Raw genomic sequence first — 13,663 nt, 5'->3', positions numbered from 1 at the left:
TGAAGGATTAAAGGGGAGAGTGGAGGAGGAGTCTGAACATATGAGGAGCACTGTAATTAGTCTAAAGGGTCCAATTACAGAGTTACGCATTCAAATTCCTCCCCTGCAGCCATGTGTTTGTAATTGGAAAACCCTGACTTTGATCAAGAAAGTTCTACGTTATGTCACATAGTACTTGAAACAGCAAAACGCTAGTGGCAGCACACCATTTTTGACAGATTTAAGACTTAATTTGCACTAAAATGACCAAAAAGGGCAAGGAACAGTACACAAAGCTGTTCAAATACCACATACACATTTTTGTAGCTTTACTGAAGTTGATTTAGTGTATAGTTCCACTTTAATAAAGACTTAGCCCAGACTGAACCTCAGCTAAACGGGTTCAAGCTGGGATAACATTTCAAAATGACTTGGCTGCTCCACAATTTGAATCTGTCATCTACGTTTGAGTTGGTGGATTTGTGTAGCGTTGGATTTTCTCGCCTTGCTTGTCATAACATTGTGCCAGTGAGATTAGGAAATAAATCTCCAGAAGCATTCAGCACTTGGTGTAAAAGGCCCCTCTTTTTGCAGCTAAATTTACAAGCGTCTGGAAACACTGACCCAAAAACATCCAAATTAGACAAAATATAACCCAAAAAATATATGTATGCATGTTATGGAGCAAAGGGTGGAGACAGAAAACCTATGCAGTCTCTCCTCTCCTCTACAATGTAAGTTTTGTGCTGTTTTTGATTAAATGTTCCTCACCGCTCCTGCATTTCCTAGCGTGAGGTGGCTCATCTGCTGTGCGAGAGGCGTGATCACTGAGGCCGGCTGCAGTGACATAGAGTGGTCCATAGAGGGCGATATCACTGTTCCCTGGAATTAAACAAACATATGAGGGAAGAAAAATGTACTACAGAATGTCTCGAGGATATGTTCTCATGTTACTAGATGCCTGCGTTTAATCCCCACATTTTTTATACAGACGTTTTAATAATTAATAGTAAAAAGGAATGTATTTGGAGGTGTGTAGAGTAGCCAAAATGTGTATTTGAATTAGAGCAACGTTACTTTAAAGGTTTTATATTACACAGAGTTGACTCTTGTGAGCTTTAAGCGATGTTGCAATGTTGTTACCTCCTCAAAAACATATCCAGAGTTGTGTTTTGTTTCATTCGCACATGTTTGAGTAACATTTATTATACGTTTATCTACATTCTCAAAGCTCAAAATGCTCTGTTCCACCTTGTGATGTCACCTTTTACCTTTAGTTGAGAAAACAAAACACAACACTGGGTATGTTTTTGATGAGGAAACAACATTATAACATACAATCATAAAATAGCGTAATATGGAGCCTTTAAAATAATATTATTCAAGTAGAAGCAAAAAGTAGTGACCCAAATAATTGCTCGAGTAAAGGGTAAAACACATTAGGAGAAACTGCTATTTGAGTATTGAGTTTGAATGTAAAATGTATTAAAATTGTGGTTAACGTGGTAATAATCCACAGATCCTGGCATTTCCAAAAAATTGAAACACAAAATTTCAAATAATATCTGATGTCAGAAGTACAAATGTTCATATAAGCCTTCTGTCAGATAGTATTACTGAGTGGGAAGAGTAACCAAACTTTTACTCAAGAAAGAATCCAGCTGCTTCTAAAAACAAAATGGCATCTACTCTGAAAAGTACAATTTCTTCCAAAAGTTACTCGAGCAAATGTAATTAAAAGTACTACCCACCACTGTTCATGTTTACATACATTATTCAATCATTTTAACTTCTTGGGTTCTTTTTAAAGACAATATAGTAAAGTGTTTTTACCTTGTTGACATGTTTCAGCAGCTCTTTCAGTAGCAGTCAAACATGTCAACAATGTAAATACACTTTACTATACTGTCCTTAAAAAGAACCCAAGAAGTTAAAGTACATAAAAAGACAAAACGAATATCTTTGGCTTAATAGGTTCAATCATGTTTACACAATGAGATGAAAAAATGGTCTCTTACAGGATGGGGCATAATGTAGGGTTGGTGAGGCATCCAGGACGGACTTTGCATCTGAAACATTGCATTGGAGACCCAGTTAGGGCAAAATCCACGGCCAACTTTCTGAAAATTTAATCCGAAACTAAAACCAAACCTGGTACGGTGAAACTGAAGACATGTAAGGAGACATGGACGTTTGCGCAATCATCCTGTTTGCAATGCCGTACGCTGGTGGGAAAAATCTGCTGACACAAGATTCAGATGTTTGAAAATGAAAACAATGGAGTCCCAGTGTAACGTGACACTGCTCTTTTGTGTGAAGCTTACCCATTCTGTAGAGCAGCTGCACTGGGGTCGTATGTGAGCGTCATCCCAGCCTGAGGGAGGGATACAGAAAGACAGAGTTCATACACAAGCACGAAGTCACTGAGCTACAATACATCATGAATTTACAAATCCAGTAAGATTAAAGGTCCTATATTACGTAAAACTGACTCCTGTGAGATTTAAACCATGTTATAATGTTGTTACCTCCTCAAAAACATACCCGAACTTGTGTTTTGTTTTATTCACATATGTTTGAAGAACTATTTATTATTTGTCTGTCTATATCTCCAACGCTTAGGATGAGATCTTCCACCTTGTAATGTCAAGAGATTCGCAATTCCGGGGCTGAAATTATCCAGATTATTCCAGTGAAGGGTATGGAGTTTAAAAACACAGTGGAGTGCTTCACAAGGTGAAACAAAGTGTTTTCTGTTTGAGAGAAGAACTAAATATGTAGGGTTTGTGTGTTAAACGTGTGTGAATGATACAAATCACAACTCTGGGAATGTTTTTGAGGAGGAAACAACATTATAACATTGATCAGAAAACAGTACGGATGTAACAATAATCGAAATATTGTGATATCGTATCATCAAAAGTCTCACAATAATATCACGGGCTATCACAATATATCGAATTACAAAATCCTTTGCTTCAATGTATGGTTTTATAGTACCAATAGCTGATTAACTTCAGGAACTACATTTCCCATGATGCATTTCAGTGCAGACAACGTGAAGAAATATGTTTTTTACTTGAATTCTTGGGATTATGATGGAAATAATTCACGTCAAATTCTTGTCAGGGTATTTTAAAAGCAAAAAAGTGTCCTATCTACAATTATATCAGCCTCTCGTGAGATGTACAGTATATCGTGATAATATCGTACTGAGAGATTTGGATAGAAAACAGCGTAATATGAGCTCTTTAAAGACAGGGTATTGCACTTCTGTGGGTTATTAATTGCTAACACAGAACATATTTAGATCACGATTTTTGAAAATGATATATGTTTGCCAAAAACCTATTAACATTTTTTTATATGTTTCAGTTTAGTATTTGATGCTCTCAGTCACTCCTCCTTCAGCGTGAATCCCTCTAATGAAACTACTGCACATCACATCAGGTTTGTGAAGTTGTAGTTTATTGTTTTTGTATCATGCTTTTTTATATTTGTTGAAAGTTTTGGCGCCGGAGCATGAGTGACATAGGCTTGTGGGCAGAGTATTGTGCAAGATTGTACTGCTAACCGCAAACATACATGGACGACATTTAAAACCACTTCACACACAAACCACGTCACAGTGGATCTACGTCAGAGCCACTGATCAAAACGTTTTCATTCATTAAGTGCAGTTTGGGAGTAAGTGTGCAGGCTTTGTCTCAGCTTCGAATAGTACAAAGATATATCGCTATCAGGGCTGGGACTGGGTATCATTCAGAAGTTGCCGATACGATACATACCTCAATACATAGGGCACAATACGATACATACTGTATCTCGATACAGTGATCTTATGATTATGATACGATTCAATACGATATATTTCAGTTTGATTCAATACAGTTCAATAAAAAATAAAGGCTAAATCATGGCTGTGATACTAAAAGTCTTTGTTAAACCACTTCTTGTGCAAAGTGAATATGAAACACACCCATTTTCATCATCAAAACTGTGAATATGTCAAATGTTTTATGTTTTTTGCTTTTATATTGATTTGCTGGTTTTATTGTTATAGGGCTGGTATGACCAAATTTGATCAATTTACCTTTTTGTTGTCTTCATTTTATGATCTTTGTGCTGCACTTTGGAAACTGCTTTGTTTGTAAAATGTGATATAGAAATAAAGTGGATTTAGATTTGAAATGTGTCACATAAACGAGTCTCCTTCCTCTGAACAAGCAACAAAACTGTAACAAAATAATTTAGTGAAATATATCAAAAAATACTCTTGCCGATATATCGATACAGCAGCCCATGATATCGATACTGTATCATCACAGTAACTGATAGGATATATCGATGTTTCAATATTTTTTCACACTCCTAATCGCTATGATCATTTTCTTTTTCTTTATGTCTAATAATTCCATGAGGTCTTTTACTAGTTCTGAATCATGACTTTTCAACAGCAGGAAAGTTCTATCTTATTTGTTCTATTAATGTTTTCCAGTTTCAATATGTGTTCACATGAGTATCTAGTTTCAGTTCTGGTTTTACTATCAATTATCTGGACTTTTATTATTTCTGTCAATCATAATCCAAACCAGACTGACTTTGTGGCTGTCTGTCTTTAACTGTGGGCATTTATTTTACATCCATTTCCTTTTGTAGTTAAATGAAACATACCAGTCTGCTGTCCCCATCTCTCACCCATCCACGGCCATTCTGAGAGAATTTATGTTGACTTTGTCTCTTTTTCTGTCCACCATCAGCAAACTTGCACAACAACGGCTCTGTAGGTGCTGAAATGACAAACATACAAAACCCTTACTGACCCAGTTTGTGCAAATGGTAAATGTAAAAGCTGCACTATGTAACCTTTTGATTGGGGGTCTGTCACCTGCTTGTTTTTGTGGTATTTTAATGTCATTACTCTGCCTCAAATATTCCACAGTATGACATTAAACAGCAGGTGGTTTTGTAGGTCAAAAAACCCTTAAAAAAGAATTCCAACTGTGAGCGGGGTTGCCTCCCCACAGATCTGACCTGTAACTTGGTCTTGTTTGGTTTCTATGGAGATAGAAAGGTTTAATGCCATACTATGAAACATTCCAAAGAATAACAATAACATCTCCATGGAGAAAAGCATCTGACAAACCCTCCACCAGAAAACACCTTTGAACAGCAACAAACTGATTTATTTAGATGTTTCAGAATGTGATGAATAAACACTGTGGCTGCAGCAGTTTATCAAAATAATTGTGACAATTAAAATAAAGTGTATTTTGACGTTAATTGCGTACAGACTCAAAAACTCAAGCCAAAAACATGTCATAACAATGACAACTGTATTATTAAAGCCACACCGAGTAACTTTCTGGGAGTGGCACATTAACCGTATGTTTCAGTGGAAAAAGAATTAAAACCATACTTCTCCATACATATATTCTCTGCGTTATGCCAAACTGTGGAATTTTATGGCCAAAGAACATTCCACGGAAACAAGCAAAAGGACGCCGTCTTCCAGACCAAACAAGAGTCGGGTTTGTGGAGAAGCAGGTTTGAGTATTAATGAAGCATCTGCTTGTGCAGTGCAATGAAAATATCCAAAATGAATTAAAAAAAAAAAAGCTTAAAAAAGTTTTTAAAAAAAAATAAAATAAAAAAAAGACTGCAAAAAATGCAGTCTAATAATTTTGGACTAGTTGACTAATTTAAAAAGACATATATTGTTGATTATTAATCTACCAAACCAATCATTGACTGCAGCCCCAATAACAATAATAATAACTTTATTTATTTATATAGCACTTTTCCTAACAAAACAAACACAGCTGACGTTCACAGTCAAGGTAAATATTAAACCAAGTATGTGCTTACAGGTAACATTATTATTATTAAGTTCTGTAACAGCTCACAATTAGAAATTCTAAAAAGGTTTGCACTCTGCTTAATTTACACCTATAAAAGACGTTTATACAAACACCAAAGATTAGCATTTACTAGCTAGCACCGCTCATTCCCAGCATTGCACATTTCCTGGTCATCTAGTTTGGCAGCTGTGGAGCTATAATCCCCTCCCCACTCAGAACCAGCACAGACTATTTCAGTCAAATAATCCAATTAAAAAGCTTAGAGTGGGAGTGACAGCCGCACAAGGCCTTTTCCTCTGCTCTTTTTTTTCTATGAGCTCATCTGCAGCAGACTCCCAGACTCCTGCAGGAGACATGAATCAGTGGGCTGACCAGTTTATTCTGTGCACACTAGTCATTAGACATTAATACAGAGCACTTTAAAGCGTGCCCTCCTCCCATGTCTGCACGCACCGCCATCGAGTTTTACACCACGGTAATTACACGCGCTTCTCACCTGGAACGCCTGCAGGTGTCTTTATAAACTTTCCGTTGAAGTGTGAAATGACAGCATCGCACTTCTCTGTAGACTCCATCCTGTAGTAGCAAATACATGGAAAACAGTCATTAGAAGTTAAGCATACTGTTAAGAATACATAGTGACAGTTTGTAAAATCTAGCACTTAAAGATGTACACTGTAACTTTTCCGGAAGAGGGTGGGCTGCCTGTTTTCTCCGTGTGGTTATTTATTGCTTTGTCTGTAATGTTCACAGAGCTATTAAAATAACTGGATAGGGTATTACTGCCTGTAGCTGCCTCCAGTTCACATAGTGGCCACTCACTGGTAGCCTGATTCATCAGCTGGTTTCATTTCGTGGAAACCGTCTAACCTCGCAGCATTAGGATTCATTCATTAAATGTACTGTAATGGTACTTTTTTATTTAACCAGTAGCTGTTATTTGGTCATGATGTATGTAATGCATCGCTAATGGCGCTAACTGGAATATTAAGCTTTTCCCAAATCCTTTAGGAAGAAGGGCCATAACGTCTTTCTCCTTGATAAAATTCACCAAACATTTTCTTTGTTCTGGCTTTAAATCCTCGATCTCGGGAATCATTGCCAACACAGAATGTATGGCTTCGTCTGCATCCATCTCGACCACTTTGTTTACTGTTGTGCTGTACCACAAAACAGACCCAGATAGGCACTTGAGTTTGACGTCATGGCTTCACAGCTCTTCACTGATTGGCCAGTGCACGATCTATTACTTCCCGGGTTCTTACAAACTGTCTAGTGTATTCCGACTCTTGACCTAGTCTCTGGAGAGAAATGAAATTCAGAGGAGACACTAGATGGTGCCAGCCTGACTAACTCACTGGTACTTCAGCAAAAAAATCCCTCTGGCCGAGAAATAGAGTGCAATTTAATCACAAACTGCTCGTGTTCGGCTGACAGGGAACCTACAGCTTTCAAAAATGTCAGATTTTGTGGCAATATTTCTCTTTTTTAGATCATAAACTTTTTCTCAGCTCAGAATCCTTCAGCTGTCTTAAAACGCTTTATAATCATTAGCTCCGGCTCTGCTCTAGCTCCTCTCACTCTTGATTGGTCAAAGTGATCATGTGATACACAAGACCGTGCTCCGTCATGCGCCATTGAGCTCAGCCCATTAACTCTGAACAGAACAAATGTTCAGACCCGGGGCTTGGTAATGTTCCACAGCATGACATTAAACGTATCAATTTCCATGGAGACAAGCAGGCCACCAAGCTGAGTTGCAGGTCAGATCTGGGGATAGCGGTCTTCACTCACAAAACAATTTTTTCAAAAACTTTTAAATATGTTTTGAATAGTGTTTTTCCAGGTGTCTTTGAGCAATTAAAATACCCATAATTAAATAAATGTAAGATAGATAAGTGTAATGCCATACTGTGGAACATTCTAGGCAAAGTAAAAACTTGTTCAGATGGCAGACCCTAACCAGAAAAGTTACATAGTACACTTTTAAATATATATATGTTTTTTTGAAGACATAATGCTGGGTTAGTTTAAATGCAGACTACCCTAAAAAAATGCTCATTTTTAGATACTGCTTTTACATCTTGAAGAAAAATAATACATAAATCATATATAATCAAATTTTAAAAAAACTGTAACAACAAAAAACACACATACACATATAAAAAAATAATATTCCTTGTCTGTATCATTAAGTAGGTCACCCACTCTTACATACACATTTTAGCATTGCCTTTAAATGATGTTACCTTGCAAATCCGACTCCTCGGCTGGTTCCATTGGAGTCTCGTAGGATCCTTGTCGATATGACCTGCCCAAAGTGCTTCAGCATGTTCTCCAGCTCCTGCTCATCCATGGACAGAGGCAGGTTGGAGATGTACAGGTTCGTGGGGTCTTGCTCTTGTTGCTGAAAAACAAGTTATACCTCAATAAATCATGTATCAAACTACATAATTATTTTAGACGAGCTCAATATTGGAGCTGTATCTTCTCGCGCAGATGGAAACGATAATAATTCTACAGTTCCGGTCTGGTCACGGTTCATTTCAACTCATTTATTTCCATGTTTTTACAAGATCAGCAGAAACACAAGACAGGCCTCCAGGGAGCGGTCTTCTCCCCATTAATATTCATCAGAGCGCAGCCGCTTCAGAGGCCGATTGGATTACTACAATACAATGCAAACCCCAGTATATCAATACGCAGGATTGAGACTGGAAACTAATCGTAAAAGGTGTGCACTTTGGTTATTATAAGCAGACAGTACAAGTATTAATATTATAATTTCAGACAGCCACAGACAGCTACTTGTTTCATACTCATTCATGCAAAGAACTATTTGAGTCAACACGGCTTCTACAGCAGCATGCCGCAAGATGGTGGGAGGTTTTGGGAGCACCCCTTGAGAATTAAAAGGTTAAGGGGAGGGGCCACATATGCCTACAGCCATCTAGCAAAACTATTCTGATAATTTAATTAACATAACTTAGTCTAGGAAATAATATTTGTTTTGCTATTTTTGTTAGTTAGTGTTAGTTTCTGTTTCTGTTTTCATCCAAGCATGAATCCTCTTTGATATGTTTAAACTGTGGTGGGAACTACACCTTGATTTCTTCACCTGCTTTTTTTTACTGATATGTCATTGCTCTGACTGGAATGTTCCGCAGTATGACATTACATAAATCTATCTTGCATTGGTCTAGTTTGGTCTCCATAGTGATAAATAGTAGGTTTAATACCATACTGTGACACATTCCAGACAAACCACAGAGAAAAGCATCCATAAAGCTGCACATTTTAGTGAGAAACCGTTTAAAAAAGCAGCCCTACAAAACAACAATTTTTTTTTGTAAATGTGGGTCACATTTACGAAGCTTCATTGAATATCACATAATTGACAGGAAGAGAACACTGGCAGCCTTTCATTGAGTCTTTGTGCGAGTAAAGTCTGGAGTTCATAAAGGCATTCACCTTCCACAACAATGCACAGATTAAACTCAGCCAGTCCGCTCCGAGCTGCTCTATTTAATTAAAAAAGTCAAAATGGGTGCACGGAGGCATGTCAGACGCTGTGCAGATCCCGGGAGAGGGGAACCAGGCCAAGGACTCTCTCCCAGTTTAATATGGGAACTCGTTTAGCCCTTTCGTGTCGGGTTGCCATGACAACGTGGACTATTTACTTCCTGTTTTAAGGTCACGGAGCACATGTTTCCGAAATACAACCTTGCCCTCGCTCCGACAAGCTATAACTTCAATGCAAAATGTAGGCGAAAACGTCTGCGTAGCTTCAAATTGACAAGTCCAACTAAATATATCAATGTAAGGCAGACACAGGGACCAGTCTCTTGTTCTAAATGGATTGAATGTGGATACCTTCTCTAGTACGTCATTGAGCTGTCAGCGTACTGAAACCCGACCCCGCTCACTCTAAAGCCTGACTGTTGACGCCATTCTGCTCAGCTAAAAGCTCCCTTCGAGTAGTGAGCTCCCGGTATGCCTCTACAAGCTGTATGCGCTGTAAGAAAGAAAGACGTATGATGTGTAAACAAGCCTCATGGTAGTAAGGTTCAGAGCAAAGTAAAAGTCAAATTTAACTTGGTTCTGAACATGAAGTTAGCTATAAATCAAGTTATGTGAGCCAAGTCAGCAAATGTAAACAAGCACCTCGACATGGAAGATGAAAGTACATTACATACAAATACATTACAACAAATATTTAAATAGTATAAAATCTATTGCAAGTAAGATTGCACAATATTGCAAAAATATCAGTGTTGCAATAGCACCAACATCATGTTCTCCATCTGACAGAAATTTACATTTTTTTTCCCAGAAACTACATATCCCATGATTAATTTCAGTGCAAACAACATGAAGAAATCTGTTTTTACTTGATTTACTTAATTTTTGAGATTATGATGGAAATAATTCATACCAAAATCTTGTATTTTAAAAGCAAAAAGGTGTCCCATCTACAATTGCATTAGTCTCTTCAAAATATCGCAATAAATATCATACCGTGAGATGCATATCGTGATAATATCGTACTGTGAGATTTGGATATCGTTACATCCCTAGTAGATGATGCACTTTTTTTCTATTTGTTATAAAAATATTGCATTTATATGGATAGTGCAGTACCTAACCACCATAACGCATATCAGAATACATATATTTTGCAATATTGTGCCACCCTAATTACAAGGACATTAACAACACTTCACTACTACACAAAAATGGACGCAAATATAAGCACACAAGCACCCTTTTCTGGACTGCGGATTCTTTTTTATGACAAATTACATGACAGAATCAGTATGTGGGTTAGATTTTCAGATGGAATTTCATCTGAGAGACAACATAAACACTAATCCCAAAAGAAACCAAGCCACTTCCATCTCTTTGTCACCACGACGCCAGCCACAGACAACCTGGCAACGAGGAAGTGACATACATACCATCCACTGGCACTGAACCACTACGTCTAAAAAAGCAATTCCAGCAGTCTTGTAAACTGAATATATGAGGTCTTAGTAAGTGTTTATAGTTCACCTGAGCGTCTGGGCTGTCTGCGAGTGGTGAGAAATGCTGATACGCAGTTCACTGTATGGACCTGATATCGGGATTAGACTGTAATGAATCCTCACCTTTGCCATCTGAGCTTGGACACCGGCCGTCTTGAGGGCAGCCACAGCCTTCTGAGCCGCCGCGGGGCTGTCAAAGTCCACAAAACCATATCCTGGAAGCAACAGTTAAGGCTGTATTAATAGAGCGAGCAGCATAGGTCAGATGGAGCGTTCAGGGGATTTCAGCTGCACTTTTATTTCATATAGAGATGCATATGTAGCTTTGATAGACCAGTTAAAGATTTCATATTTCAGCCTGTCATCAAGTATATTCGAGTAAAAAAAACACCTCACCTTGTGGCCATAATACTTTATACAGTATGTACAGTAGGGCTGGGAATAAAAGGGCCCCTCACTATTCTATAATATACATGTTTACTATATTTTATACATCATATTCTGAGATATAACACAGTTTTAGAAAGGACAAATACATTTTACATTTCCTTTTTAAACCACTAAATGCACATTCACAAAATACATTTATTATTACTTTTATGTTATAGAAACTGCTCATGGTGATATATATTTGGAATTATAACATGCTTGACTGATATTAAGGAAAGTGACACCCAATATTACTCTGACATCTGGAAATGTTGGAAGAGCCAGCTATATGTATTTTAATTCTACCGGACCTTATGACACTGTAGTTTTTTTTTTATGTGTGTGTGGGTATGTGTATGTGTGTGTGTGTTGGTGGGTTTATATATGAATGTAGTGTATAGTATTGTGGGTGTGTGTCCTTCTGTGTACGCTTTAGACCCTGAGACTGTAAAATTAAGTTATATATATCAATACAGAATCAACTGTACTGACTAATTAAAGGCCCTGTACCCAATAGTTTCCCATATTTGAGCAAAATTGGTCTTGCCTTAGTATAGATTTATTGTAAACGCAGCTCTTGAGGTCAAAATAAGTCTGTATATGTTAGTAGTTCGAAAACATTTGACTAAGGATGTAACAATAACCAAAATATCGTGATATTGTGTCGTCAAACGTCGTGGGCTGTCACAATATATCAAATTACAAGTCTCTTTGCTTAAATTCATTGTTATGGTGCAGCAACAGCTAAAAAACAGACAGAACTACATAGACCATGACCCTTTGCTCTGTTTTAGTCCAATCTACATGATAAAACAACTGTAATTATTTGGATTATGACAGAAAAGTAGCACATCCTGAAAATATCGTATCGAGAGATTTAGATATTGTTACACCCCTACATTTGACTGTCCGATAATCAGGAAGTGTGCGTTAAAATGATGATTGTTGTTAGCTTTACTGTCACGGCAAAACTCCGCTCTGATTTCAGAGAGTTGTGAAAAGAGGTTATAAATGGTGCATAATTATCACTCTCAAAATGCTTAAGGTAAGTGAGGAATAACTTTGGACCACTTCAGACGTTTTAAAATGAATTCTGCTTTTCACGTGTTAAATAAACTGACCTATAAAAAATGTAGTACAACGCCTTATTGGCACACCCTTTTTTATATGTATGAAACAATTGTATTTTCTGCATGTATTACAAATTTTGCCTCTAAGTATCCCACCCCACGCTGAGTCTGTTTCCAATCTCCAATAGAGCTGTTCATTGCAGCGGCGGGCGGTTCCATTACTGATATCCTATACTTGGTTTGTAAATGCATACGTTGCTGACAAGTTACCGGCTGCAATGACACACCAATAGACAAAGGCTTGGAGCTTATAATAACACGAGCTGTCTGGCTGTTTTGTTTTCTCACTTGCTCAGCTTGACATAGCCACATTTCTGTCCAATGACTAAAGTCTGGATAGATTTCACACTTTGGATGTTCACCAATTTTGGGCAAGGGCAGTGAAGTTGTCTTTCAATGAGGTGTTGTGAATTGTCTCAGGGGTCTGCTGATCATTTGGACGGACATCAAACATAAAAGTGCACTGCAAAAATTTTAATCTAGCCAAGTTAAGATGCCATGATTTGAGTAAATTTCACTTGACAAGTAAAATTATCTAGCCTGATTCATCAGCCGGTTTTACTTCGTTTCACTTTGTAGAAACCTTCTGACCTCGCAGCGTTGGAATTCATTTGCTCGACGGTTGGCGGGTACTTTTTTCATTTAACCAATTGCTGCTATTTGGTCGTGACGTATGTAATGCGCCGCTAACGGGGCTAACTGGTATATTAAGCTTTTCCCAAATCCCATAGGAAGAAGGACAATAACGTCTTTCCCCTTGATAAAATTCACCAAACATTCTCTTTATTCCGGCTTTAAATCCTCGATCTGGGGAATCGTTGACTGATACTGAATATATGGCTCTTCGCTGATTGGCTGGTGCCCGAACTCGCACTTCCGGGGTTTTTGCGAACCATCTAGTATATTTTGATTCCTGACCTGGTCGCTGGAGAGAAATTAAATTGAGCGGAGGCACTAGGTGGCGCCAGCCTGGCTAAAAATTATCTACCAATGGAAGACTTTTTGTGCTTAAAATATGAAAATACATCTTACTACACTTAAAGGTGCTAGTTGTAACTTTTTGGCTGGGGGTTCGTCACCTGCTTGTTTCTATGGATATGTCATTGCCCTGCCTGGAATGTTCCACAGTATGACTTTAAAGAGCTCTACCTTACATTTACATTCACATTACATTACATTAAATTACACATGCTTTTGTAGCTCAAAAATACCTAGAAAAATAGGCATTCTGACTGAGCAG

General features: G+C 37.8%; 1 protein-coding gene across 2 annotated transcripts in view; it reads right to left on the bottom strand.

The window, feature by feature from the left end:
* LOC110163919 (RNA-binding motif, single-stranded-interacting protein 1) overlaps positions 1–13,663 on the bottom strand; it is a 31,139-nt gene that overhangs the window by 4,042 nt on the left and 13,434 nt on the right. Inside the window, exons 4-11 of one of the 2 annotated variants that reach the window (XM_020928931.2) lie at positions 10,988–11,079; positions 8,090–8,247; positions 6,337–6,416; positions 4,654–4,769; positions 2,304–2,353; positions 2,131–2,221; positions 1,998–2,048; positions 751–861 (exon numbers count right to left, since the gene is read on the bottom strand). In XM_020928931.2, the coding sequence (XP_020784590.1) occupies positions 751–861; positions 1,998–2,048; positions 2,131–2,221; positions 2,304–2,353; positions 4,654–4,769; positions 6,337–6,416; positions 8,090–8,247; positions 10,988–11,079 (749 nt within the window). The remainder of the gene's footprint in view (positions 1–750; positions 862–1,997; positions 2,049–2,130; positions 2,222–2,303; positions 2,354–4,653; positions 4,770–6,336; positions 6,417–8,089; positions 8,248–10,987; positions 11,080–13,663) is intronic. The other variant, XM_020928932.2, reaches the window with a different exon arrangement.

This window comes from Boleophthalmus pectinirostris, unplaced genomic scaffold (genome assembly GCF_026225935.1).
Source record: "Boleophthalmus pectinirostris isolate CB_2022bp ecotype Guang Dong unplaced genomic scaffold, ASM2622593v1 HiC_scaffold_1, whole genome shotgun sequence".
NCBI classification, from domain to species: domain Eukaryota; kingdom Metazoa; phylum Chordata; class Actinopteri; order Gobiiformes; family Gobiidae; genus Boleophthalmus; species Boleophthalmus pectinirostris.
The sequence above is the reverse complement of the archived record's forward strand: the minus strand, read 5'-3'. Positions and strand labels throughout refer to the sequence as shown.